This window comes from Thermobia domestica, chromosome 10 (genome assembly GCF_964235325.1).
Source record: "Thermobia domestica chromosome 10, izTheDome1.hap1.1, whole genome shotgun sequence".
Lineage (NCBI taxonomy): Eukaryota > Metazoa > Arthropoda > Insecta > Zygentoma > Lepismatidae > Thermobia > Thermobia domestica.
The window spans coordinates 96392341-96417735 of record NC_137463.1 but is presented as its reverse complement, the minus strand read 5'-3'; the positions used below and the strand labels follow the sequence as shown (position 1 = coordinate 96417735).

The following is a 25395-nucleotide window of genomic DNA, read 5'->3' as shown; positions in this document are numbered from 1 at the left end:
CCTTAGCACAACCAGTTGTATAATAAATTATCTACGCGCATGTGCACATAATCCAATACCAACAAATCTTCTCCAAATTTTCTCGTGAATCCAGCTTTTCTTTTTCTTCTTCTAATAAGACAAGCCAGCTGGTATTGCTTTTAAGACTGGTTGATGAAAGCTCTCGAACTGAATAGTGATCTTTACCCCCAGTACGTTTTAGTATCACTGTGTTGCTAAGTATGTGTTGAGTGCAACGTCATTGTACTTATAGAATTTATATTTTCACACAAAATTTTTAAAAATCATTTTGTTTAATAGTATGATCCACCTGTGTAATACTGCATATATGCATTATCCATCTGCTCAATTTCACTGTATGAACGTTTCTACTCTTTTAGTATGTAAGTATTTTTACACCGTAAGTCTCTGTTTCTTGTACAGAACTATTCGCCCTGCCATACATAAAAGACCTTACGCTATCTGTCGCTAGATGACTACCTCCGTGTGCTGAAGTCGATTTCTTGATAATCTGCAATAAGTTTTCACCAAAATGTTACTCAAAATTTGATTGTAAACCTATACTGTGATTTGGGCGTTCCATTATTGTGACGTAGAATTAACTAAACACGCTGACACAAAATATCGCAAAATCGCTACTCAGAATAACCACCTTATATTTGCACTGGAGGTTACAGAGGTACATACCTTTCAACTTCATTATCCTGGATGCTACTATGTTCCTGTATTTGGGAATAAACATTTAAAAATTCAGTCCCATTGCTCTCGTTCCACACTTCGTTAACCAACGAATTTCACCATAAACTGTTATCATAATCACCATCAAAGCTCTTCGTTTGACGTACGAATTTACCCTCTCTGACATCACCTATCAATTGGCAATGATCTTTGTATCTTCTACATCATCTCTACGAAATTATTTCAACAAAGTTCTTTTTTAATGACGGGAAAACAGAAGAACTGTCACTTTCTATGTCCTATGTTCTAATTATTTCTACATTCATTTTGTCTGATTCTTAAGCAAATACCACAGGTAGTTTTTCAAATGTGTTTTCCTTGTTCTCATTCCTTTGCTACATATACAGTCGGAATGTATTGGGAAACTATATTTTCTTCAATCCACTTTTCAACATTGGAAAACATAAAAAGCAACTACAGGATTTATATCAAGCAAATACGTGAATTATATAGCTTCAAGCCTTTATTGGAAGCTTACTTACCAAACGTTATCTACATTTTTTTAAAAACGAAAACTGGGTTTTATGATTATTTTTTAAAATATATTTTTAAAAAAGAACTGAAAATGCAGCCTTGGCAAAGACAATCATCCGGTTGTACCTTATATGAAGAATATTTATTATACATAAACACAATGGCCAGAAAAATGGGATTGTTGATTCAAAATTCATTACTTAAAAGTATATTGTAATTCCATATATTAACAAATGTACAGGTTAATTTGGAAGCGTGTTCCAGCGATAACTGTATTATTACTCTGCTATCACAAGACCTTTTAATTCATGATAAAGTACGCAGAATAGAAACGATATCGGCTTCTAGTTGGTTCTATCATAATCACTGTCAATCGATAATTACAAGTACTTTTTCACAGTTAACACAAATCTGCTTATTCCAAGTTCCCACAGAAAGGTCTAAGAAGGCTAAAGAATGAGATCTCGAATAGTTACGTGCATTTTAAATATTCAATCACTAAGAAAATGAAAGGGGAAAAGTATATTGTAATTTCCAACAATTTATATTATGTTACAATATAATGTGCACATTTGTGTTCCCTTGGTTACTGTGATTCCCCCATGTGTAGGACATGGTTCAAAACACTTATACAGAAATAATACAGTGTAATTAAGCTGCCTTCACGTGATGAAATACAATATAGAAACGAAAGAAAGAAAAAAATCTAGCATTATTGGACCAAACTAACGGAAGGCTTTTCATATTTCTTTTTTAAAAAACAAAATCGGACCTAATATTAAAACTACAGTCTTTATTACTACAGCTCTAAAATGTGTTTCGCCACTTTCTTAAATTTCTACCAAAATACTTTTGTTTCTTGCTAACATATGCACAATCACAATGTGACCACAAAATATACATTTTAACATGGATTAACAACGATATCTTTCGACACTCTTATGCATCTTCTAATTTCGACTACCATTGACAGGTTATGCTAGGGCTGAGTAACCGTACATCCAAATGAATACGCACACGTATATGTTCTAGGCATACGTTAATGGAAGTTAACTTTAAAAAAGTCAAAACTCAATCTGCAATGAAATGACCAAAAACGAACCAAAAAATAAAGAGAGCAAAGATTTTATCAAGTTATTTCTTTCCACATGTATTTTAAAAGGATAAATATCACATAATCATTCGTGAACTAAACGCAGGTACTCTTCCCAGTCATCGATATTTATTTTAACAGATCACACTAATAACACTTTACCTATTTTGTTATGCAGGAACAGCAAAAGTTCATGACTATCAAATGCAAACACATTTTAGTTCTCTTTTACGTACTATTCCTTTGTACAATATTATCCAATAATTAGTCCACAACCTAACCGAAATTGATTTTTTGTATGATTCATCATTCCACTAAGAGCAAATGTGAATGGTAATGGCTGTAGCTTCTTTTCTAGAACAGCTCCCACCGTCCAATTGGAATCCAACATACCTGAAATGTAATAAATTAATAGATTAATAAGATATTAACATTTCTGTAGGTTAACAAAACATAATATGATACACGAGACACTTGAGGAAATTCTACGTTTCCCTGAAGAGGTGTGAGGTGGAAACGAACTGTATCGCTTGAAGAAAAGAAAAGAAAGAAAAAAAAAAACACGAAGTTCACACCAAAATAACATATATTTACATCCTCCACACCACACCAATTTTAATCAGGATTGTTGTAAAATCATTTCTCGCTTATTCTTATTTGTTAATTTTTACTAACTTACTTTAGATCAGATAGACAAATATTTTTTTTTATTTGATAATTAAAGAACTAGGTGAAGGGGTATCATGTTATTAATTGTTGTATATAGCATAATTGTTCATGCAATTAAGTGCGTTTGCACTTTCTTGTTTCTGAATAGAAATTGTGCATCTAGTGTGTAGTGATTCAATTCCGTGTTGATTCATTTTTAAAAAAAAATAATACCTCAGCAGACTACCTTGTGTTCGGCATCCAGAGATTACAACTTATCCTCAAAAATACCAAATGTGAAAATATCCAGAAAACTTTCCTACAAAGCCATTAGAGAAGTTTGTATATAGTTCAAAGTAGTAGAAGTGCAAGGAGTGCAAACTGTAAATACCTTTGTTTACTTTATTCCCATCAGGATATGTCAATTAACATTAACACAAGGAAGTTATGTTAGATTACACTTAAACTTAGATTTTTAGTGCAGTAAAAGTTGATATAAATACTTAAGTCTGGAGATTTATCTGAAAACACTCTCTGGTGTTAGATTTGATGTTTGTTATCAGTGTCCCTTTTCCTCCAACTTAGAGCAGAAAATAGAAATACTGATCTAAATACAAATAGTATATACACCACTGTTAAGATAGATTGATTGATTTTTGAGTTTAACGTCCCGTTCAGCAGCGAGGCTATATGAGACGTGGACCTACTGATTAACGTGGAATCCGAACATGAGCTCCCACCGGGAATTGAACCCGGGTACCACTGTTAAGAGTATTGTGTTTCTGTCAGTAGAAATCAAACAATAAATACAATATGATACTTAGCGTATTTTTGTATATAGTACATACAAAAACAAAATAATTCAACAGCATAAAAATTATCAACTGCATCACATCGGTAACGAATGACATATATAACGTCATAAAAATTACAGATTTTCTCGACAAAAAAAAAAAAAAAAATAAATAAAAAAAAAATAAAATAAAAAAATAAAACTATGCATGAAAATTTATCCGCAATCATGCTATTTTGTTCAGCTCGATAAGATCTATCGATTATTGTGTGTCTTATCTTTGGATATGATAGTTAAATAAAAATTAAAGTTTATCTATCCTGGTCTTCCCAGTCACAACAGGCAAATATCGGGATGGTATTTTAAATATCCAGAACCAGGCCGCCATTTTGCTCAAGTCTATCAATTATGGAAACAGTATAGTAAAACCTCCTTCAAGATACCACTTCTCTTAAAAAAGTGAACCCATGTGTGTGTCTCACTTTCTTTTCTTTTTTTCTTTCTTGTTGTTTGCTTTCTGTGTCTTACCAAGGTGAGTAGAAGACACTTTTTGCGTCTGTCCATTGCAACCACTACTGCACGACAAGAGTCACAAGGTTTTGTTTCTTCAGGTGCACAGCAACCCTGCTCGCATATTTTTCATTCGCGGCCAAACGCCGCGTAATATGAAAGGGTTACACTTCTCACGCGGCAAACTGCCGCATGCGGCGCCTCAATGTGAAAGAAGCGTAATGGTCGTTTTCCGATTGGTTTTTTAGTTAAGACATTGAAAGCGTCCCTACTTTCTTCCATTCTGGCTACATGACCTACCCACCTAAGCCTCCTAGATTTGATGACTAACAATGTTTGGTAAACGATATAAATTATGTAGTTCCTCCTTACGAAGTTTACGCCATTCACTATTCCCGCTTCTCTCGGGTCCGAATATTCGTCTTAGGATCCTGTTCTCAAATATTCAGTCTGCGTTCTAACCTCAGAGTAAGTAACCATGTTTCGCAACCATACAGAACAACAAGCATGATTATCGTTTTATATATTTTAAGCTTCAAATTTCTCGACAGAATTCGCAATTTAAATTGTCCCTAAAAAATGTTAATATTTTATTCATCACCTTACGTACCCTACTAGACCTTTCCTATTAGTATCACATCACTGCTTACCTCTGAAAGATAAATTGGCTTTCGGGATCTCAACTTGGTATCCAATTGAAGCTACGGACTCCTGAAGTCGGAAGTTAGTCTCTAGCTCAACACCGATTTGAAGTTGTTCACTTGCCTTTTGGTAGTAACAAATGTGAAGACCAGCCCCACCAAGCGTCCCACTGATTATTGAGTCGCAACCTAGAAGAAAGAAAGAAAGAGAGAAAAGTGAGTAAGTTAAAACGGAAACTATCGAAGTTTATTTAAAGGGATAAATAGAATTCTGGGGTTATTTCCTATATTTGAGTAGCTAAGAAATTTACCTCATTGGTTAAAAAACACGATAAAAATGTTTAACCCTGAATTTTTAAAAAAGTATACATAAGTATTACAAAAAGAAAATCGCACTGAAGCTTTGAGATATTTGCCACACACAGTGAACAGCAAAGAAGTTTGAACGTTTTACGTAGTTGAAATGATCAAGCTGGCAGCAGTAACTAGTATTTAGACTAACAGTTGGACCTGACTTGGGTTTTCTTCAAATCTTAAAAGAGATGTAGGGAAAAAAGTACGTTTGAACATTAGGATAATCCAATTATTATTCTTTTTAAAGAAAATTTGCCTTAATTTTTGGACACCGTGATCAGATTAATTTCAGGATTGCCAGATTGGAAACTATATATACTATCGACAAGTTTCTCTCAAGTTAAAATAAGTCTATGCTGGTCGCCGTTAGTTTAATTGAAAAGCAGTTAAGTTTCAAGAAATAATGCAACCAAAGCTTGAATTTTCAAGTAAAACTATTTTACACAATATTACATGCATTACTAATGCAGAAAATCCATGAAATAATACCTCTAAGACAAAATCTTTCTCGGTGAGACAAATTTATACATATATAAAATGTCGAAAATAGTTTTGCTCAAATGGAATTTGCCAATCGCCCTTAATTAGTTTTATCACTATCAAGACCTACTGAACCACATCCTAGCCCCCAAAATTGCCCAACCACCGTACTGTTACTCACTGTACCATTAATATTAAACGAGTTATTGCATATCCATTGACTTTTCCCACCGGTGATGCAACTTAATATCTCGCACATTAGAACCAAAAACGGTCCATTTAATCCATTTCATCAAAACCATTCTGCGCCTCGACATTATATTTCATATAGTCAGCCCTGAAAAGGCACAAAGTTGAAATCTTGCTAATCTTCAGAGTGATTTAAATCATTTATTTATTTATTTATTTTTTAAATATGAATTGTTGATTTAAATCAGAATTCGAAATTAATTATTTGAAGTGAAAGCAAGGGAAATGTCATTTCTTTGTTACTGATATTATAAAATCTATAATGACTTTTCTCCAGATAAATAGTACTAACGTTTAGTATACACTATAAAATTTCTGTATTTGTCTATTGTTCTATATCTGCATATAAATTTGTCATAACTGTGACTTGTTTACTACGTACACTGTTATATTAAGCAGAATACTTTGTGCCTCACATTCCACTTTTTTTTTTCTTTTTTTTTTTTTTTTAATTTTGAACATTGACTTTCTCCGGTCTCTGCATCAGGAAAGAAAGAAATAAAACTTTTGGCACTATGTTACAACTTTTTTGTTGAGATCGCGAATCAATTTTGTCAGCCTACTCGACCAGGCTAGACAGCGAGAACAGTCATTTTCATTCCCTTGGTTGAACAATTTAATCCAGCTGAAGCAGTTGCCGGGAAAAAGGAGAATTAATTTATACTTTTGGAAAAATATATTCAAGCTTCGTTCAAGAAGAAATGTCTTCCACTGATCCATCCATATATTGTTCAACAGGATACAGCACTTTCAGTTCATTTTTTCAACGGACAGAAGGCACAAAAATATAAGACGTAAGTTTATATTAGTATCTAACACTATCAATTTCTCAACGCAATGGTTTTCTCTTCTAAAATAAGAAAAACTCGCTACTATATAACGTGCTGCTTATGCGTTATGAGTTCTTATGCTTTTATCATCACAAAAAGAAACACTCTTCATTCACTGGTTGATTTAAGTTGAATGATGATGGCTAGCAACGAAACTCGAATGTAGGTACTTCCACCAAAAATGAAGCTTCACTATTTCATGAATATGATTACATTCATTTCAAAATACAATTAACACACTCCGAAACAAAATCTACAGATGCCCTAAATGAGTTTTCTCGAATTAAATAAGCTAAAGCGCTTTCTCATAAATAACTAATAGCATAACAGACCTTTTAGGACTCAGCGTATCCTTTACTGTATAATAATAATAATAATAATAATAATAATAATAATAATAATAATTTCGGCGATATATTTCGAACCGGGGTCCGACGTAGTAGTTCGATACGACTTCGAAATTAGTCACCAACGGGAAATTACTGGTTTCCCACAAATGATACTAACATAATAATTTTACTGTACTCAATAGATTCAACCCTGCAGTCCTTACAATATAACATAAATTTAAATATATTACCTGAATAGCGCGCTGCAGCTGAAAGCACGGCAATTTCTCCACCAGGAACATTTGTTCCGTATTGATATGCAAGTTCTGCACCTAAGGAAAGTCTTTTTGCTACCCTTTGCAGGTAATGTGCAACGATAACACCTACGGAGAAGAGAACAATTATACAATATTAAACATAGCAATAATTTACTATATAGATCTCAGAAACGTGTTGCTTAATACATGAGGGTAATTCAGAAAGTAACCTTCGTTTGGGTGTTAAAAAAACGCATAGATGAAAAAAAAGTTTCATTTACATCTGTCTAGAACAACTGTCCTCCATTTTTACAACATATTCGCCATGTAAATTCAAGCACTTGTCACAGTGTTTCACCAACTTACAAACCCCATCTGCATAAAATCCGGCCACCTGGGAATTCCATCAACCGGTAACAGTATTTTGAAGATCCTCGTTGTGAGTGAATTGCCCTAAGATATTTTTTCATATGAGTGAAAAGACAAAAAAATGGAGCTAGGCCCGGAGGACGAGATCATAACTAACTACGGAAGGCCTACGACTCCTCGGTACATCCTTAAAACCCTATAACGCACGGTACATGACGTTTGGGCGCCGCCGTTTGGGCGCGGACCTTTGGGCCCCGCCGTTTGGGCACTGGACGTTTGGGCGCGAAGCCATTTGGGCGCCAGACGTTTTGGCGCGAGTTAAATTAAAAAGTCATTATGTTAGGCGCTGAGTACTAAGTTGGAATCAATATATCACAAGGTGTCTACTGTAGTGGAAGTCCTTGAATTATACTGGGTTTTGTTTTACATACTAGAAATACTGGAATTTCAAAATTCTGAAAACTGAATTAACAATTAAATTTTGTAAATTTAAGTTTCAACCAAAGTTAAGTGTGCTTTTTATTTGATAACTTATCAAGCCAAAAGTAAGTAGACCAGACTAGATATGATTGACTGCATTACATACATAGTGAGCCTATTCCATTAAAAAATTTTAAAGCAGGCCTTCTACTGTAGTTACGCAATAAGTATGAATGTCAAACACATTTCTAGTGGCTAAATGACCTATATATGTACAGTTAACTATTATTTTCCACTTTGAAATCGTTCTCTTTTTTTTCCTTTCGCCACTTTCTTTAATGCAGATTAAATGCTTACAATGGGGCAAAAAAATGTGTTAAGTTTTGATTTTTATATTGGAATGTTAATATAAAAAAGTGATACCAGAAATACGGCATACTGCAGTTCCTAAACTCAATGTCTTAGACACCCTGTATGCGAAATATCTTTCCCTCAACTCGATTAGGACTTAGGATTTTTAGATTTCTGGGCTCTCGGCATCTAAGGCCATTTAACCCGTCACGTTTGAGGGAGCACACTATCCGGGGAAAGGGAAGGAAGGAAGCGGCCTGGACCTATAAATTAGGTACCACCCCGGCATTTGCCTGGTGTGAATGAGGAAAACCCCATTCAGGGTAGTTGGCCTGAAAGAGCGTGTTACACTTTTTCGACCGAGTGCCCCTACCGGGAATCGAATCCAGGACCGCTCGCACCGAAGGCGAGAGCGTCAGCGACTACGCTACGCGGGGCCACTTCCCTCAACTCGAGTGCGCGGAAATCTTTTATTGGTAGTTCTTTATTGGACTTACGGAAAAGAAGAGTTTGGCAAACGTAATACGAAAGAAAACAAATTTTAATATTCATAAGTATGTAATTATCAATTTTTTAAAAAAATACAAAAATTAAATCAATATGTTTTAATTAACATTAAGAAAATTATTAACACCGTCTGATTTCTTCATTTCCTAGCTTTCTTATATAATACAAAAATAAGATCAACATTAAATCAGAACTACAAGAATCGTGAACAAGCGAAAAATCAATCCATGACGAAGTTAGGCAACAAATGCCACAAACGCATTAAACTATTTAATTCAGATGAATAAATAAGATAGAGATAGAAAATATACAGATAAATGAGGTGAGATAAAGATAGAAATGTAGGAAATGTACATATCTTGATTCGCGCTTAGTTTTCAGTGCCTAGCACACATTATATGTCGTAAATTGTGATTTTAACTATGTACCTCGCGCCCAAACGTCTGGCGCCTAAACGGCTTTGCGCCCAAACGGCAGCGCCGAAACGTCCGCGCCCAAACGTCCTGTCCCGTTAACGCATAACTTTTTTTTTTTTTTTTTGCTCTAGTGCGCATTACATCTTTACTGATCATTCCTAGCTTCATGAAAAAATACGCAAAAATCTTCATCATCATCATCATCATATCATCATCATCATTACATTTTTTGTTTGGCAAAAAAAAATCGACCACCGTGCGTTTAGCACACCTTATTAGTCATAATTGTTCTGTGGTTTATATTTGAATCACTTCTGGAAATGACTTTTATTTTAGGATATGAAAATAACAGTTGTACCTTGGAGAAAAAGAAATCATATATATATATATATATATATATATATATATATAATCTTTATGATTCAGTTATTACAAAGATGTTACATTATAAATGATGTTGATTCTAACGCATAGAATAATATTTTTATTAACAATATTTCTTTATCACATTACTGAGTCAGCCGTTTCCAAAACGTTTCACTTGTCAACTTTAATCAGAGTTGACAATTGTTCATCGGAGTCTTGATAATCGGGATCAGCAAACGAGTCATCTGAATCCGAATTGACGTCCATGGGGTCAGTAGAACTCGTTCTAGGCTAAATGTCACTATTAGCTTCTTGTGTGAAGGGGACATGAGGCATGTCTTCAGGATCTGTATCACCTCCATAATCCGAATACGAACCCGTCTCATCCAATACGTTCTCCAGATATTTTTTCTTCTTCTTTCTGAACACATACCTCTCTGTCAAGCAGAAAGAAATATGCGCTATAATAAATGCTTATTTCGGTATGATAGGTTAGCAAGAACACTGGCCCACATTAGTACAATGCGTAAAAAAGGTAAAGAAATCATTCGCAGAAGTTAATTTAGGTTTGTTAGCGGAAGATATCAAACAATAAGGAAATACTGTTAGTAAAACTTTTTTTTTTTTCAAGAGAGTACTTCTTCACTCCAACTGTAGGCTAGGGATCTTGAAACTGGGGGTCACCGCAAGCCAAAATTATAAAAAATTACGTGGGAGAAAGGAAAAATAAAGCTGTTTCTGATCTAAGCTAACTTACCTAACAGAAACTAGCCGAAATCATTGTAAAGTAGCATGAAAGAAAGAAGCAAACAGTAAAGGGAATGATTTTCTTTGTTTTACCTTGAAAAGTAAGCGATGGGTATCTCCCACACTTCGATACTAGCGTAGATTAGGTTAGATTATGTCATGATTTGATAAAGTGAAAATTACATGAATATATTAATATTAGCAAATAATCCTTTCTTCAAACTCTTGCGATGTTGTTTTTGATAGGATAAGGATGTTAAATTATAAGGATGTATTCAAATTATCTCGTGCACATGAACCCTAATGTTTCGAAAACACACAATGAAATCGATTATTATTTGTGTACAGGTACTTCATGTCAAATAAAAATCCACCATAAAATTCATAAAATACTGACTTCAGTTTACGCCGGATAAAATATGCATATTTGGCAGTCATTTTCTGTATATCCAGGAAAACACAAAGTGATTAATCCTGTCTGAACTTTCTCGTAACATAATATCTAAAAAGATAACATTAATATTGGAAAACTTACCTATATATAAGGTTTCTTGCAGGAGCTGATGCAAAGATTAACAGCCTCATATCCTTAATCGCATTCTGGTTACATTTGTAACCACTAAAACAGTTACTTTCAAAGCAGGTTATGCCATCTGTTGGCAAAACAGTGTAGACGTGTAGTGATATTTTCTGAACCAAAGGACATATCGAAAAACATCCCTATGCAGTATCGTCGAGTTATTAATGTAAATAGATTTTATAATGAGCTTTAAGGCAGTGGTTACGTAATCGACCACAAAACGTTAATGTTTGTTCTTCCTTCTTTGAAAATTTCGATTCACTGATGCATAACATTTTCACTCATAATGTTTGGGCCGTATTAAAAAAAAAAAAAAAAAAAAAAAAAAAAAAAAAAAAAAAACAGCTGACAGAATTTTTGCCCAAAGTAATCTTATCACTGTGTGTACCTCGCATTTGGTAGGATTTTCTGTGTCAGCGCACTTTTTGACCTTACAACAAGAACACGTGAGACAGTATAATACTCTTATTAGCACAAATGGAAGGTAACTGAACCACAGATTGCGTGATGTAACAACGGTAGCAACCCGCCCATTACCAGCGTTGCGCCAAACGGCGGTTACTTTCCGAATTACCCTCGTAATAACCTAAATTATTTTTAACAAGCAATAAGATTTAATATTTTTATTTAACAGGGCACAATCTGTGCTTGAAAGAAAAATTGGGAAGACTTTACAAGATTTTTCACACGTTTCTGCAAACATTACAAATTTTAATGGATATGAAAATTCTACTCAGTATTGCCATGAACTATTCGAAATCTCACCTATGTAATAACTGAATAACCCTAGACGTTATAATGAATAATGTTTTGTTTGTGAATACTAATATTTAACGTTACTTTGTAGATTATAAAAAATCAATATCATTAAATAAAACCAACACCGACCGAAAGGAAACAGAACATCAACACTATCGGCACGTACACCTCTAGCCATGATGCACCAACGATGTTCAACGAAGATATGTTACACGGTGTAGTGAGAACCCTTCACAATCCTGTAATGAACCAGTTCGTTTTCTTTACAGAATGTTTTATGTTACTGATGTTAACGGTTCGGCCCGATCCAGTTTGATATTACTTGAAACGGGCAGGGCCGGACCGGGTAATCCGTCGGGCCAAAGGGGCGCGCCCGGCCCGTGCAGGGCTGATTCAATTGCAACTTCACTCTTTGTCCTGCGTACAGGTTGCGAATGAGTCTACGAGACCTCCAGCTGACCTAAAATTCTTTAAGTATTTTCAGAAGTTTGGTCAATTATGTAGGGAGGATGGGGATAGGTCGAAAACATTCTGCGACTCGATAAATTTTACACCACTTTCGGGCCAATAAAAACGATAAGTTGGATGAAGTGGGAACAGGTGATTTTATTATTATTTTTATTATTATTATTATTCTGGATTTAACTTACACAGAACCTTCCGAACTACGAAAAGTCTTCTGGAACAATTGTGGAACTAGCCACATTATTCCAGAATGTAACAGAACCTTACAGAATATTCTGGAACCATCTAGATACGAGGCGCATGTCACAAAAATGGCTGATAATTTTTACGCGGGGTTTACAACCTTAATGAGTTAAGCATGTGCAAGAATAAGATCTAGTATGTTGTGCTTGCAACAGAGACAGAATCGTTCAAGTGGAGTTCCGTATGTGCGAGTAGCAGTAAAATGAAATGGCGGCCGTAACACAAAATCCCGCCAAATGTCCAGTGAGATGTCACATAAGATTTCTGAACAGGACAGAATGCAGCTGACATCCATCGGGAACTGTGCGCCATTCACGGCCCGAAAGTAATGGGTTATGGGAAGGTCAGGCATTCGTGCAGTGTGTTTCAGGAATTGAGTTGAAATGTTCATAACAATGAGCGTAGCAGAAAGTCTAGTGTTCAGACGGACGATCTGGTGGAATGCGTCAGCGAGGAAGTGCGATCCAATCGCCGGTTCATAATAACTGAACTCACCGAAGAGTTTCCAGAAGTGTTGCGAAAACTGTGCATTGAATTGTGATTGACAAACTGTGTGCGAGATGGGTCCCAAAAATGCGGAGAGACGCTAACAAAGCGACAAAAGTGACAGATGCACGTGATATTTTGGCCTGTTGGGAGGAGGAAGGGGATAACCTCTTTTCTTACATAGTGACGGGGAATGAAATCTGGATATCGTTTGCCAATGGGGAGTCGATGCAGCATTCAATACAATGGGGCACTGGTTCTCCTAAAGAGAATAAAATTCGAACAAACACACAGTTCACACAAACATGGCAACCATGTTTTGGGACCAAAAGGGTGTGTGTAATTCATGATAATAGGACGAACAAATACAGTAGATGTGCACTGCCAAACACTGATTAAGCTTACGACATGTCATCCAAAATCGGTAGAGAGGAATGTTATGCTCTGAAATTCTTCTGATCAATAACAACGCCCGCCCGACGGGAACTATTCAATCATCCATCTTACAACCCGAAACTTGCCACCTTGTCCTTAGCGATTTCTTTTATTTTCTTCACCTGAAAAAGTGGCTTGCATCGAAGCGTTTCTACGACAGTGAAATGTACAAGACATCAGTTCTAGACTGCTATTATGAAAATTTTTGAGGAATATATATTTCTTACTTTGACCTGAATTCGCTGCTTTAGTAATATCTGACACTATCATGGTTAATTTTTTTTTTCTCTGACTGCCTGAATTGATCTGGACTCTGCCATTATTTTTTTGAAGTATTGTCCAATTTTATGTTCGGCCTACATATCTCATGCGAAGTTCATTTACTGGTAAGCATGGGGGAGATACAGACGTCAGCCGCAATTAAAAAAAAAAAAAAAAAAAAAAAAAAAATGAAAAATTGCCAAATGTGAACGTAGGGCTGTCAAAATTACGAGAAACGAATATAGGTTAAAAAAAGGAAAGAAAAGCCCAAAAAGAGCAACGCCACACCAGGGAAACGTTTCAAGGTAGAGAATAAAATGAGAAACACGGGCTAAACTAATAGATCGGATAAAACTATAACAATAAAGAGAATATCAGACGAAATAGGAAAAATAAAACAACTCGAAGCTATAAGAAAAATAGGCAAGGAATAAGCCTCAGATACAGTTAATGAGGTCAATAGCACGAAGACATACAAAAACACGACTAACAGAAAGGTAGAATATCCTCAATACACGGTGAAAAGTACTGGGCAGTCCTAGACGTTCTCAGAGATTAAGTATTTAGAAGATTCTATAAGAATGTGCCGAATAATAAGACGAACGATACACTCCTCACAATACGGGCGACTAAAGCTCGTAATAACTATGTTAGAGGGGTGTCCGATACGAAAACGTGCCAGGAAACCTTCTTCTTCGCGGTTAGTACACAAGACTGTCTGCCAACGTGATAAAAAGGGTTTGAAGTGTATTGTCATTCGAATAGTTACAATTTGCTGTCGATAAGGGCGCATCAAAGTATTAAAATAGCTATGACGTTTAGAGTAAAGAAGAGAATGCTCAAACGCTACCTTGGTCAAGACGGTGCTATGGAAAACGTGTCCCGTCCATAGTAATGACTCTCGATCCAATTATACCTTCTATATTCGGTAAGAGATTATATATTTGTGAAGTTATGTAACTTTTTTCATGAATATTTTCCTCAAGGCTGTCTTCGATAACACTTGTGTCTTACATACATCGTGATGACAATGAAGATAACGGCTGTTGCCGTCCGTAAGATGTAAAACCGGATCCTAACCGTTATATAACGCATGTGTGAAAGTGAAATCTCGCTTCGCTATCAAGTATTACTTTGCCTTAACTTATAACCTCAAAGTACAGCAGAACTCTTAATCCTAATAAACTATTATTCGCTGCTACGTTGCCTGAAGACTTAAACTGCACTGAATACTTACCTGCTCACCGCTACACTTGTCTTTTTCTAGTCAGTACAAATATCAAGATTTACGCTGCGCTGTTATATAAAAAGCTAAATTTTATAGAGCTATACGTGTTACAAGCCATAAGAAAAAATGGCATTGGATAATGTAATAAAACTAGAGTTTATACACTAAAAAAGTCACGTCACGTACTTACGTACCAGATTCGTTAATGATATCGGTATTTCCAAACGTAAGCGACGCTGTGTAATCTCTCCCTCTGTAATCACTTGTAAACTGAGCAGCTGTAAACTTGTTGTTTTGAATCTGCAATTAAACACCAACGAAATGAACATACTGTAAATACAACAAACAAATAGGAAAAACAATACTCCTTAGTAGAGAACATTGCCTCTGTCAGGCTTATAAATACGTTATAATTTTTTCACTAGTATCTTCTAGTTTACTATCATAAAATCCTGCACAATAATAGCCCTATTTAATTGTTCTCGTTTTAGCTATCTGGAAGGTTTTGAACAATAGCAATTATGTAATAAATAAATATATAAATAATAAAGGAAAACACAAAAAACAATCTCACTTAGCAATCTCTTCTGCCAGTTACAAAATTTGTTAGTAATGACCTAGATAATTTCTGCATAAAATATACGATAAGTGACCAAGATAATTTCTGCAAAAAAAAGATATAAAATTCGTTTTGGGTTTCTGCTAAACATATACGTAAACTTTGAAAACTGTAAGCCTGAACTTTTTTTTGTATTTCTGTATCATTTTCGTAAAGGCACAAAAAGTGCCCGTTTCAAAAATACAAAAATTAATTATAAGCTAGTATAATATGTACAGTTAACAGTTAAAATTCAAAAAGTTAGTGATAAACAGTATACACCTTCCGAACAATCAAGTAACGAAGATGAAAATAATTTCAAACATCCAACTTCAAAGAAAAGAGAGGTGAATATCTTAAAGATAACCACTAATTCTGCATTCACAAAACCTATCTTCCCAATATTCAAATCTAAAGACTTACTGTTGATACGTTTAGAAACAAAAAGTAGTCCATACTTTGAGTTCTGGACAAACTCTTAGGCACTAAATTATTACGGTTGATATTTTTTGTGGTGGTAGTGAGGAACATTGCCCAACACTGCATAATGTAATCAATTTGTGATGATGCCGAGTGTGTCCTAAACAACATTGGAAGAAATGAAACAGAAAAATTGAAATATTTTGATGTGTTTGAAATAGTCAAAACACGAAAGTAATGCATTTTACGTTTAATTTCTGATTCTATTTATTATGATCTGAATAGCTGTTGAATGCATTAAGTTAATTCAGCACATACATAGGATCCTAAGCTAACATAAAATTATCTAATACGTACCTGTGCAGCAAACTTACAACGGATGTGATTTGTGAACTGATGAATGATGTTAGCGTTAAGATTGCCACTTGGGTCAATGTCTCCAAGAAGAACTGGGAATGCTTCACTTGGGGAAAACTGCTTTGTCCCTACGTATGTTGCTCCAAACCTGTAGCCTGAAGGAGTAACGGAGCTCATGTTGATTGTGTGAGAGATTTGGAAATGATTACTCAGTCCCTTATTAACCATTAACTTGGCTCCTTCAAAATTTACAGGAAATATGTCTGAAATTTAAGAAAACATATTTTATATATATATATATATATATATATATATATATATATATATATATATATATATATTAATTACAGAAGTTCAAATAAACTTAATTTTACGTATCTTGAGCCTTCATATTTTGCTTTACTTATTTAAGCAATAGGCAATGACTTATGACAGATAAAGTATAGAAATCTTTGACAAAACCAGCTTTCCATCTTTGTACGATTATATACAGGGTGCTTCAAAAAACAGGAAATTTTGAAAATTAAATAATTTCATGAAAACAAGTTTTAAAAATATATCTCATTTAATAGTAAAAGTAATGCCATTTTAGAATACCAGTACTCAAAAAGAAATCACAAGCTGACAAATTAAGGGATCCAGGAAGCCATTGAATGTCACCATGTTTCGAAATTACACCTTCCCCAAACAATTGGCGTATAGAGCTATCGATATTCGTGCTGTGTGGGACGTTGATCCATCTTGTTGAAACTAGGCTGTGTCAATGATGTGTGGAAATCTCTGTAGTTGTTGCACAACAAAGGTTTCAAGCATGGCTATGTGACGATTCAATGTGATTGTAATCGCATGGCCATTCTCGTCCTCAAAAGAATAAGAGCCCATCACACCGTATGATGATACAGCAAACCACACAGTAGTTTTGTTGCTGTGCAATGGACGCTGATGTAGCTCCTACGATTGTATTGTGCCCGTGACGTCCTAAATTAAAATGACGGCGGAATTCTCTACACTGTCACTGTTCTTGTAAAACACTTTGATCGCGAAATTACATTGCGCATCACTCCAATCATTCATGATAACTAACATAATCAGGGTGTCGTTGATAGACTGGCGTACGTTATTTAGTATTACCAAAAGCCCACTGTTGCCAACACAACTTTCAAAATTTCTTGTTTCCTTGAACCACAGTGTATATACACAGAGTGTTAGTGGCCTATACCGACAAACTAAGAGGCGATTCCTCATCAAAGTAAGATAAGAAGTTCATTGGACCTGGGGGGGGGGGGAGGTAAGTGCGTAGTTTCAGAGCTAGTTTTCAAAATCGTGGAAAAAGCTAAATTTCAACACGCGTTATTTCGAATCTCAGAAACTGGGAGTGGCGGTCCATATTAGTGTACAGCAAGTCATACATACACAATCGGAAAATACATATTTCATCAAAGTGCAATGGGTATGAAGATTCCCTAAAGGGTATAATTCCCGGACATATTCCCAACAGAATTTTCAGATATGCTCTGACTTTAAGGTGGGTCCAAGGTAGGCAAAAAATAAGTCTTAAAAAAGGTGGAAACTGAATGCTTCAGCAGAAGTCGGAAGTGTTAGAGACCGCCAGCACCACGGTCCTTCGTGTTCGGAATAATGGGTGCGGGTTTCACGTTTATACATAAAAAAAAGTGACTAAATAAATAGCAGCATGTATTATTCTGAACACGAGGAATAGTGGAGCTAGCGGTTCCTAAGACTTTTGACTTCCCGCCGAAGTATTCCGTGTCCATTGTTGCCAAGTGTTACTTTTTGACTGTTTTGGACCCACTTTGAAATCAGAACATATAATATCTGAAAATTCTGTTCAGAGCACGTTTGGGAATTATACACTGTAGAAAATTCCCTACATATCCATTACTCATTGATGAAATACGCATTTTTGGATTACGTATGTATGACTTCCTTTACGCTGATATGGTCCATCCTAGTTCTGAAATTATGCACTTTTCCCCACAGATCCACAAACTTTTTTGTTTTATATTGATGTGAGGAATTACTCTTACAGTTTGTCGGTATAGTTCATTAACACCCTGTATATATATATATATATATATATATATATATATATATATATATATATATATATATGGAAAGAACCACCGTAATAATAAATTCAAATTTTCATGTCTTCCTACTGGGAATCAAACTGAATCTTTTTCTGAAAAGGAATGTTGAAGATCTTGTGGAGCTTCTAACACCAATTTCAGATGCACTAAACAAGGTGCAGAAAAATGATTGTACTCTCTCAAAGTCAGACAGAGCATGGAAGGTGCTTCTAAGAAGAAAGTGAAAGAGAGGTACGACATGGCCATTACTCCAGCTCATCTTCTGGCGTACCTGCTAGATCCTAAAGAAAAAGCTCCCGACCTGGATCTTACCACAGAAGAAAAGCAATCTGCTCTGAATTTCGCTAATGAAAGATACCCCGACTCACAATTACTACCATTAATAATAAAGTTTCACGCAAAATCATCTCCATTCCAAAAAACACTTTTCCAACCACAAGTGACTGACGAGGTGACAGCGTTATGACTGGTGGAAGAGTCAGAGAAATGACTTGGATAAATTTAATGTCAAAGTGTTTCCAATAATTGAACAGCTGTTCACAGCCCGACCTTCTTCTGCAAGTGTGGAGAGAATTTTTTCTTCGTTTGGGCTAGTACATTCTAAAATTAGAAATAGATTGGGCATTCAAAAAGCGTCCAAGCTTGTGTTTCTTTTTAAAGTGTTCAACAAAGAAGTGCCTATCGATGTTAAAGGCTCTGAGGAATTCTAAGTGTTTTCCTCCTTGTGGTTTATAAGAATAATGTGTACTATTATCAGACTGTGTATTTAGATTTCTTACGAATCTCTAGTGATGATTTGTGATTTGCTAAAGCAGAATTTAAATTTTTAATTTTAGACTTTAATCCTTAAAGTATAGAATATGAGTTCGGAAGTAAAACATGAAAATTCACAATATGGCGAACACTATTTTTGTTAAATGCAGTGACAACTTTTATGGTCAGAGAAACAGAGACTCCCTTGTAAGTCAAATCTCTTAAAATTGTCACTATAGGTCTTCAATAAGTGTTCGTTGAAGCTTGGAACACGCATTTGTGGTTATCACGTTTCACTCCCGTATATTATATTTAGACTTAAATTTCCCATTCATTATTTAAAGAGATTATACTACGAAAGCAACTTTTTATAAGGTTATGAATGTTCCTTTTGTGATCTTTTTATAGTTATTATTGTTATGCAATTGCAATCAAAGTAAAAATTCTAAATATTGATTCGTTTTAATAATGTTTACTCTTGATAAGATATCATCGAAATTTCGAATTTTTTTTGTCATATAAACCCCAGGAGAGGCATTTATTGAAATCAGAAGTATCTTTGGTATCCTTTTATGTACAAGTGGGTCAGAGCCAAAGTGGACTCGAATAATTCGTATCTTTATTCATTTTTCTTACTGATATGCAAATTAAGTCGCATTTCTTAAACTAGCTTGGACTAATTAAAGTCGTAGTGAACTAACTACGACTAAATTAGTTCTGCAGTCTGCAGTATTTTGAAACTATTCATACTTATTTTAATAATGTATATAATTCTGAATATATATTGTATATCTAACATAACACCGTTATTGCATAATAACACCAAGGCGAAACAAACTTATTTTTGTCCATATGTAATATAAATACATAGAACAAACTATTTAAACCAAAAAGCTTGGTTTAAAACTTTTTTTTTTTTTTTTTTTTTGGATTTCAAATACTCAGAACAAATACTAATATAAATACTCTCAGAACAAATCATTTAAACAAAAAAAAAAAAAAAAAAAAAACTGGTTTAAACCAAAGAAAACAGGTTTAAACCACAAAAAAACGTTTTTTTTTTTAAAAAAAAACACGTTTTTTGCCAACCCTGGTAAATAGGTTCTTGATTATCTTATCAATATTTGGAAGAGTGCTTTCTTGGTTTCTGTCTTTCGTGTTAAGTGACACATTCTTTTACTTCCTTCCTACATACCATATTTTTATGACACTGTACACTGTAATATTACCATATTCACATTGGAAATATAATTGTTTTATTACTTCCTCATTGCGTTTTTAGTCGGCCAGGATAGCCGTGTGGTCTAAAAAGCTATTTGGTCTAGGAATTAATTCGTGCGGTTTTACAAAAGATGGCGTAACTAGCTTATTGTCACATAGTTTCGTTGATCCGAACATGCGTTGAAAACTACTGTCATTGAGCATCTTGTTTAGTATATGTCAGTTGCTTGAAGCGGAAACAACAACATTTTTTCTTCAACTGAAAATGGCGCATTTTGTGCCTGATAAAGTGTTTTTGCGGGGAGTTATTCTTCATTGCTTTAACATGAAGAAAAGTGCTACCGCAAGTCATCATATTTTAGTGGAAGCGTTTGGTGACCATGCTCTAGCTGAGCGAACGTGTCAGAAGTGGTTTGCACGGTTTAAAGGTGGTGATTTCAGCTTGGAAGACCAAAAGCAATTTGGACAGCCAAAAGAATTTGAAGATGAAGAATTGAGAGCATTGCTTGATCAGGATTCGTGTCAAACGCAGGACGAACTTGCAGAAGCATTTGGAGTTGAGCAAACAACAGTTTCCAAACGTCTCAAAGCCATAGGAATGATTCAAAAGATGTCTTATTGGGTTTCACATGAATTGAAAAGAAAGACGTTGAAAGAAGAAAAACCGTTTGCGAATTGCTGCTTCAAAGACAGAAAAGGAAGGGATTTTTGCATCGAATTGTAACTGGTGATGAGAAGTGGATTCATTACGAGAATCCTAAACGAAAAAAGGCCTGGGTGAAGCAAGATGAACCAGGTCCTTCACAACCGAAACGAGATATTCACTGTGCAAAGGTTATGCTGTATATATGGTGGGATTTGAAACGTGTGGTGTACTATGAACTTCTGAAACTTGGTGAAACTATTAATGGACACCGCTATCGACAACAATTAATGCGTTTGAAGCAAGCTCTGGCCTGAAAACGACCAGAATGGAATAACAGGCATAATAAACTTATTTATCAAGATGATAACGCTCGACCACATGTCGCAAAACCGGTCAAAACCTATTTGGAAAATGTCGGATGGAAAGTGTTACTCCACCCGCGATATTCACCAGACAATGCTCCGTCTGACTACTACTTGACCGATTGCATGAATAACGATTTGATTGGACAGCGGTTCACTTCTTCAGAAAATATCGAAAAATGGATCTTTGATTAGATTGCGTCAAAAGATGAGGAATTCTTTCGACACGGAATCCGAAAAATTGCCTGAAAGATGGGAGAAAGTAGTGGCTAGCGATGGACAATATTTTTGTTAACGTATTCATTTACTTTGTTTTTGAAATAAAGCTTCAATTTTTATTAAAAACCGCACGAATTAATTCCTAGACCAAATAGACAACTGACATATTAGGCATCACAGGTTCCATTCCTGCACGGACATGTTTTTCTGGTACTTTTCACCTTACATTTCATTGTAATCTTTCTCTTTCATAGTGATTCGGATCCCATTTTACACTTCTATATAGATTCGGAGCTGATACAGGACGTAAAAATGCCAACACACAATTTCGTTTTTCAAATGCATCAAAATTTTGTGACACTCCTAACATTTTGCTACGTTATACTATCCGTGTTATGCATTTGAACAAAATTCATAATATGAGACCCAGATACCTTTATCATCATCTGTTGCCACATATTAGATTTCTCCATTGTACATTTTCAGCACACGTAGCTCCAACAGTGTGCAACACTGTACCACTATACTTCACTGTTATGTTTAGTGATAATAGTGCATTTTAAATATGTGCACGCTTGTATATAGTGCTATTTTCAAACAAAATATATTAATGTTGAGTTGGCAACACTGTTTTACCTATGGCAACACTGTTTATGGTTTTCGATAGGGCATTTTGTTCTCATTATATTGTGTAACTTCTGTTTTCATTGCTATAACAGTTTTCAAGATATTTACTTTAAACGTACATAATTCTATGATATAATTTTTGGATATTCAAATTTCGAAGCCCAGTATCTCCTATCCTTCTGGCCCATAGCACCTTAAATTTTGCTCATTTTCATTTCTCATGATGCTCTATCAGATGTGTTATGTGGCAATCAGATTTTAACGACAACTTGTGGGGTCCTCCCGTGTTAGATATTTTTTCTGCCTTCAAAGGCTTCACCCGCAAAATGTTAGGGCAAGATATTTAATAGTAAATGTTTAGTAATGGGGGGCCAACACTAACCAAGACAGAAACTGTGCCCTGCGGGGCTCTAACCCGCCTTCACTCGCTGACGCTCGCTCGGCAATACTGTCTCAACTAAATGTTACTAACCTAATCTAACCGAATGTGAATATCCAAAAAAAAAGTCTGTTAAAAAACTGCCCCCCCCCCCCCAAAGTTAAACAATGGCCAATTTAAGAACAGAGCTAATATTTTTTGAAAATCTACAAATATAATACATCAATTAGTATTTAAGGTTTATTCTTCTATGTGACAAACATGTAAACACATGTAAGCATAGCGTGGTTTATTATAATGAACATCCAATACGAAGTTAGATTTAGAATCCCTACCACACGTTGATGCAGTTTTCACATTTCACTTGTTTAACGCATACACCCATAGTCTTTAACGCGCCTCGTCCAATGAACGCACTCTATATAAGACCTCCACCTTGGCAATAGAAACCGGAATATATATAAAGGCAACGTATAGTAACCGCTAACATAGGCTAATGAGTTTTTGCACTTGTTTTTATGGCACAGTTAGTTAAATTGGAGTTTAGCTTCCCTTTCGGCACCCAGGCTATATAGAACGCGCGTCTGTAGATTACTGCGGGACCCGAATTATTAAAAATAGTATTCTGTAAAAATACTATAGTTAGTACTCATATGAAGTTTCCAGCACAATTAACTACTTGTTTCCTTATGCTATCACACACTTTACAGCAATTTCTTATAAGATTTTACCGGCACACCAGTAGTAAACTACTCCACGTGATAGCGTTTTATATATGTACATTATACAATGCATGCGTGCTTTGCCTTTTTTAAAAATCTTCTAAACGTTATTACCTTTGCACTTTTTATGTAAATCTTCCATGGCTCCTGGATTTTCTGGTTCACCTGATATAAAACCAGAGTCTTGTTTTCCAGTATCAGAAGCAGTAGGAATTGGTGGAGGAGGACCCATTGGAGGTGGAGGAGTAGGACTAGCAGCCATCACATTACCCATGTCTATTGAAATATAAAATAACAAAAAAGTTATTTAAAGGAAACAACTGTTTTTACAGCAATCTAAAACAATCACAATTTCCCTTTAAACAATGCCTAATTAATCCATCACACTGTCCATTACTTCCATTTGTACAAACACCGAGACATGCCGGAAGTGTTGCCAAAGAGCATGCGAGTTTCACTGTTACAAAATTAATGAATCGACAGCGTTGCCAGGTCAGGAAGGCAAAATATCTGTAGACGTGGTGTAAAATATCTGTAAAAATCCGTATTTTACACAAAAAAATCTGGAGAAAAATCTGTAGAGGCAAAGCTATAAGGGACCTGACCCCTACTGAAAAACTTGCCTCCCCCCTAGCCCCCTCTTCAGTAGTGAGCATTTTTCTAACTAAAATATTGATAAACGTAATACAACTTTGATAAATAATTTATGTATGATAATATAATATCCGTTTTTATCTGATTCTCAAACGGGATGCCTAAATGTCCCGTTTTTAAGCAAAAATGACCCAGGTGTCAAGTAATTATTATTCAAAATATAAATGGTCAATGCAAATTCTACACTCTTCTGTACCAGCACTCATTGGGAAGGTTCAGCCGTGTCTGAAACTTCTGAATGTTCAAATGGGAATTGAGTGTTCCGTGCTTCAAGTGGAAATTGAGTTGGAATTCTGAGTGTTCAAGTAGTTAAAAGTATTGTTGGGTTGTACTTAAGTTGGAAACGGTGTGTTATCATTCTTACTTGTATATTTTGTAAATTGAAAACACTGCTGAGTCCCAAAATGCAATGTGGAAGTCAGATAAATACCCTCCCCCCCTGGTCGCCGATCCGTATGCGTCCCGTTTTTGAAAGTAAAAGTTCTGGTCATCTTGCGTCAAGGGGGACTATAGCCCCTATAGCCCCCCTTGAATCCGCGCCTGTATATGCATATATAATAAGAAATAGTCCTGACTGACTGCTTGATAGATTAAATGCACCATAGGATTTGTGACGTAAGATACCACTAAAAAAGTTTTTTTTTTTTTTTTTAATTCGACGTGGAAAGAAGGAATAAGAGTAGCAATTATTACAATAATATACTCATGTTTCGGAGTTATTTAAAGTTGGATATGTGAAATTCGGCATTTGAACCTTTCACTTGAAATAATGAAACGCGTCTTTCAGGGTTTTTTGATATTCAGTCTAGAAGGGAAGAAAAAATTGTGGAGGATGTTCACTATGATTCCTATACGATACATTCGAATTTCGTGCAAGACTTCGAGTTCAGACGAATTGTATATGCAAGGTTCAGAAGGAAAAACGTAAATTATTGCCATCAGTAACACATGAGAGGGGATGGGATTTGCTGTATATATATATCTGCACACTGGCGTCTTTGGCATGTAAAATGAAGGGGGGGGGGCATCAAAGAAAGTGATTTAAATTGTAGTACCTAGCCCAATCTATTTATTATCTTCAATTCCATTTGTTACCTTTCTGCTTACCTTTACGGACCCCCTGAGACATATCAAGAACTGTTATAATCCTTTCACAGCCTGAATATTAAATTCCAAATAAATATAATTATTATTATTTATATGTTATTGTCGTTAGTAAATAAACTAAATTAAAATAGAATATTGAATATTTTCTACTTCAAAATATTGGGGGGGGCACGTCTCCCCCGCCAGACGC

The 25395-nt window shown here is 35.2% G+C and overlaps 1 protein-coding gene across 1 annotated transcript; it reads right to left on the bottom strand.

Moving 5' to 3' along the window:
• Nucleotides 1-1183: 1183 nt before the first annotated feature.
• On the bottom strand, nucleotides 1184-23908 carry Tom40 (Translocase of outer membrane 40). The gene is made up of 6 exons (XM_081728294.1): nucleotides 23559-23908; nucleotides 16405-16667; nucleotides 15224-15329; nucleotides 7391-7522; nucleotides 4907-5086; nucleotides 1184-2698 (listed from the first exon to the last, which is right to left on the bottom strand). Exons 1-6 carry the CDS (start codon nucleotides 23716-23718, stop codon nucleotides 2559-2561), a joined length of 981 nt encoding a protein of 326 aa, XP_081584420.1. The 5' UTR covers nucleotides 23719-23908; the 3' UTR covers nucleotides 1184-2558.
• Nucleotides 23909-25395: the final 1487 nt, after the last annotated feature.

Bases quoted from the DNA above. Each gene is read 5' to 3' on its own strand.
- Tom40 (XM_081728294.1), bottom strand. From the start codon at position 23,718: ATGGGTAATGTGATGGCTGCTAGTCCTACTCCTCCACCTCCAATGGGT. The intron at 15,330-16,404 runs GTACGTATTAGA...GTTTAATTGCAG, and splicing joins GTTGTAAGTTTGCTGCACAG to ATTCAAAACAACAAGTTTAC. The intron at 5,087-7,390 runs GTAATATATTTA...TCTTTCTTCTAG, and splicing joins AGCTGCAGCGCGCTATTCAG to GTTGCGACTCAATAATCAGT.